The sequence below is a fragment of the Etheostoma spectabile genome, unplaced genomic scaffold (genome assembly GCF_008692095.1).
Source record: "Etheostoma spectabile isolate EspeVRDwgs_2016 unplaced genomic scaffold, UIUC_Espe_1.0 scaffold272, whole genome shotgun sequence".
Classification (NCBI taxonomy): Eukaryota; Metazoa; Chordata; class Actinopteri; order Perciformes; family Percidae; genus Etheostoma; species Etheostoma spectabile.
This window is the reverse complement of record NW_022605576.1, coordinates 1,372,266-1,376,761: the sequence shown is the minus strand read 5'-3', so window position 1 is coordinate 1,376,761 and position 4,496 is coordinate 1,372,266. Positions and strand designations below refer to the sequence as shown.

The window sequence follows — 4,496 nt, the reverse complement described above, 5'->3', positions numbered from 1 at the left end:
AATAATTCATAATTTCTGTTTTTTTAACCCAAATACTAGGCATTCTATGTAAATGAGTGTTATTGACCGTGAATTCCAAAAAGTAGTAAAACTAGTGGTAGTAAGATGGTGTTAATGAAAACTAAAAAAAAAGTCTGAAAAAGGGACAAAAATGTCAAATTTGTGTCCCTTTTTTAACCCGGGAGGACAACACAAGGGTTAAATGTAGCATCATGAATTGCAAATCTACAACTGATTGTACGTTGAAATAACGTAATAACGTAATACCACTATACTACTACATAATACTACTAACAAAATGATCATTAGTTAGCGGAAATGTAACAAGTTTAAGTTCACAATACAATTTTTAAGGGGGGTCTTTTTCCCATTTATTTGATAGTGGATAGACGAGGGGGGGGGTGCACGCAGTAAAGGGCTGCAGGTCGGATTCGAACCCGGGCCTCTGCAAAGGAGGGGCGCGGGGGTTTACTCAGGGGAAGTCACTGACAATTCTAACAACTGTTTTGAACAGAATAAGCTGTAGAAAAAATGCCCTTTTTATTAATATGCAGTATATGTAGGTATATAAAACTGTAAAACAGATGTGTCCTCTTATCCAAAGGGACACTAAAACTGATTTATCTTAAATAACAGACAATAATAAAACAGAGAATGCCTTGTTCATTGTGGGCAGATTTTAGTGACTTATTTAAAATACAATAACAATAACTTATAGCAACAACTTATTGTATTAGTCATTTGCTGTTAAACGACAAAAAAGAAGAAGAGGACTTGAACGTACCATTAAGTCTCGTCTCTGTTGTTTACAGCGGCAGTGGCCATGCTGTCCTAAAATGCAGCTAGTGTCTTTAGCTGCAGACTGTTGTACGTCCCGCTGTTGGAATCCTTTCCATTGAAATACAGCCCCACTTTACACTGTTTACACTTCAGCTGTGAGCTAGCTAATTAATGCTAGGCTAACGTTACCCACTGTTAGGGGTGTACGATTCAGAAAATGTCACGATTTGATTCAAAAACGGTTCTCAATTCAGAAAAAGATTCACAGTATGGACTTGAACCCTGGGCCTCTGCGTTGAGGAATAAACCCCCACATTGGGGCGCGCGCTCTACCAACTGAGCTACCCAAGCGCCCCCTGCTATGTAATGTTAAGTGACCATAGGCCGTTTAATAATTGCATCTCAATTCATTTCTCATCTCAACCAGTTGTAATCTTTCCTGATGCATCGTTACATCCCTATTTGTTAGTTATCAGTAGTTCACACCTACTGACTAAGCATTATGCAGTCTCTAATTTTGCAGTCATTGACACCTGATTGTATGATAAGAATTTTTTCAGTTGGAAATAATTTCTTTTGAATTGTCACAAAATAGCTATATCTGGTGTCATAGTCAGCTATGATATATCTATATCTGCCTTTAATATTTCAACGGTCGGGGGCTCTTACGTTGACATAGTCGTAGCGGCAATTAGCGGAGTTCTCAACGTCAAAGGAAGTGAAGGTCAGGTTGATGGCATTGTTGACTGGCATCTCAATGGTCCACAGGCAGTTCAACCTGGGCTCGTAGCGCCCATCCAGGTCTGGATCTGGAGAACCAAACATGCCCATGGGCGTGGACAGGTAGCCACCACATCCCTGTGCTGGACCTGCAGGCAGACAAACACTCTTCAAAACTAAAACGCAGTAAATGATACATTCATATAATTATATCCAATGGTAAACAAGTTCTGTAGTGTTGATACAAACTTCTTTTCACTATAACGATAATCCACATTTCACTGTCCAATAGTGATGGCCAAATAATGCCTCATGAAGTTTCGTGAACCATTTTTTAAATTTTCTGATCCAAATCCCCGGCACTCTTGGTTAAAAAGACAAACAAAAGCTCAAGGAACTGCATTTAAAGGTGCCCTATTCCAGCATGGTTTCCTTTTTGTCTCAAATCGTAGGCGTCTCTCCTTGATCCGCTAGCTGCCAGCCCCCTGAATACAGTGCGAACAAGCCCGGTCTCAGGAGACAACACAGGGGTCGTCCAACAAACACTATAGGCACAGGATAGGCACCAAAATACAACAAACCATTCCAGCCAATCACCGACAAGTAGTGATGGACAAATGAAGCTTTGCGAACCACTGTCTTTATTTTCTGAGCTAACTAGATAGCGCTCAGGCATCTGGCAAATCAGTGTGTTTTGGACCCTTTGTGGAAAAGAGCGCCATCTAGTGGGCTCAGAAAATCAAGACCAGGCTTTGTTCGGCCATCACTACTGTCCATCCATATGCGAAGTATGTTCCAAATAATCTGAAATGTCAAGTGTCTTGTATAAAATTTAGATGTGATTTCATACACTTAACCATATACAGTAGTACATACGTCTCCATGGCCAGGTCACACTGATTACAAACCATGTGGGAAACACATGTTGGGTGGCTGTGGCTCAGTGGTAGATGGGTTGCCTGCCAATCAGAAGGTTGGTGGTTGGATCCCCTGCCCAAGTGTCCTTGGGCAAGACACTGAACCCCAAGTTGCCCCTGATGCAGCCATGAGTGTAAATTTGTGGCCTCGGCCACAGTGTATGAATGAACTATCTAAAAGCACTTAGAGTAACTGCTAGGGAAGTCCAAAATGCAGTCCAAATGAAACTTCAAGAACCATTGGTTGAATCCAACACTCTTGACAGCACATAGTGGTGCTCTTGGTTTAAAGAAAAAGGCTCAAGGAACGGCTATTAGTTTTTACGGTAATTCAATTTACTTTCAAACCTTTGTTGAACAAAGAGAGCCATCTAGTGGCTGACACTGGCAACACCTAGCCATAAAAGAACACATGGATAGATCGTATTGAACCATCGTATTGATTTGAACAATTGGAATTCAATCTATCTGAAATGGGTCTTGGATGCTTTTTCAGTGGAGCATCAGACAGCAACTGGACAGGTCCGTGCCTTCAAAAGAGCAATATCAAATGAAATCATAAACACCTTATGATACGTCCTGCTTGTTTATCTGTCTAATAGCAGGGTCCGGTGTCAACATTAGTTTAATTAGCTAATTAGTTTTAGATTTAGTTTATTGGATGCTTTTTTGCATGCATGACCTACTAACAAGTGGAAATAGGTACTCCATCCTTAACTTCCATCACACATTTAGTAACATTGACCTACCGAGTGTCTCACTGTAAGTAGCCCTCCAACCAATCCCATTCACCGACGCATCTGTCTTGAAGACGATGAACAACTGGTTGGTGGAGGAGCGCAGATCGGGTGGAAGCACCGTACCGCAGAACCGCCCCAGCAAGGGCGCCAAGGTGTCCTGTCCGTCATACACTGCCACATAGTCAAACTGACAGGAAGAAGAAGCCTCCAGGTGGAAGGTGTTAAACCTAGGGATAGAGAAAAGGATACTTTTTTTTAAGAACTAGTTCTCTGGAGATTTTAAAGTTCTTTGACAGCCTGATACCCAAGTTCAGACACCAGTTAGAACTGTGGTCACAAGAGCGCCTGTCCAGTACAACCTTGATCCAGCCTAATGCTGTGTTCCACGTGAAAGTTAATGCAAAGATGCAAATACCAAACCAATAATAGACGCAAACGCATGGAATTTGCATCATTCTCGAATCCGTGTGTGCTCAAATATTTAAATTTGAGCAAAACTTGCACGAGTAACGCAAAGTGAAGCCAATTTCCACAGCCGGTATGAACACAACATGAGTCCAAGGAAATGCTTTGATTTTTTAAAAATGTTAGTGTTAAAAAAAAGTACAAAAAAAAAATTCAAACTATGTTGTACAGGGCGCCCGGGCAGTTCACCTGGTAGAACAGGCGCCTATTTATAGAGCCTCAGCGCAGTAGTCGCAAGTACGACTCCGCCTTGCGGCCCCTTTGCTACATGTCATTCCCCCTTTCATCTCTTCAACTGTCTTTTGAAAATGAAGGCCTAAAATGCCCAAAAAATAATTAAAAAAAAGAAAACATTACATTACTACATTTACATTACTTTCCTAATTTCATCAGGATTGTTTTGCTCAAGTGACAAATGTGCTGGCATCAATTCGATTTGGTTATGTGGACTTAGCAAGAACATAATGCTAGAATATGGCAATAATCAGCAGAATATGAGAGTATTATGTTCACACTACTCTCTTTCTTCCTTTCTATATCTGCCCTACCGTTCTCTCTTTACATTGCTTATAGATTTATTAGTACCAATGAATGCTAGATTGAAATGACATGCAAAAGATACTGTCTGTCATTTTTACAAAAATAGATGTGTTTATGTTATGAGTTGAATATTTTTGTTCAAATAAGGAAAAAAAAAAAAAGCGCAGTCTTACTTGAGATCCATGATTCGGTTTTCACGGACCATGATGTGGTAGGTACAGTTGATGTTGTGGTGGTAGTTGGTCATGGAGAGCGCTGGACTGCTCACTGTACCTGTGGTGCTGTTGAAGAAACCACCACATGCTGCACACGCACACGCACACGCACACGCACA

At 41.0% G+C, this 4,496-nt stretch overlaps 1 protein-coding gene across 1 annotated transcript in view; it reads right to left on the bottom strand.

Annotated features, from left to right (window-relative positions):
• Window positions 1–4,496, bottom strand: part of cubn (cubilin (intrinsic factor-cobalamin receptor)) — an 86,874-nt gene that overhangs the window by 7,634 nt on the left and 74,744 nt on the right. The window contains exons 58-60 of the mRNA XM_032510808.1: window positions 4,336–4,465; window positions 3,167–3,384; window positions 1,450–1,649 (exon numbers count right to left, since the gene is read on the bottom strand). Of these exons, the coding sequence (XP_032366699.1) occupies window positions 1,450–1,649; window positions 3,167–3,384; window positions 4,336–4,465 (548 nt within the window). The remainder of the gene's footprint in view (window positions 1–1,449; window positions 1,650–3,166; window positions 3,385–4,335; window positions 4,466–4,496) is intronic.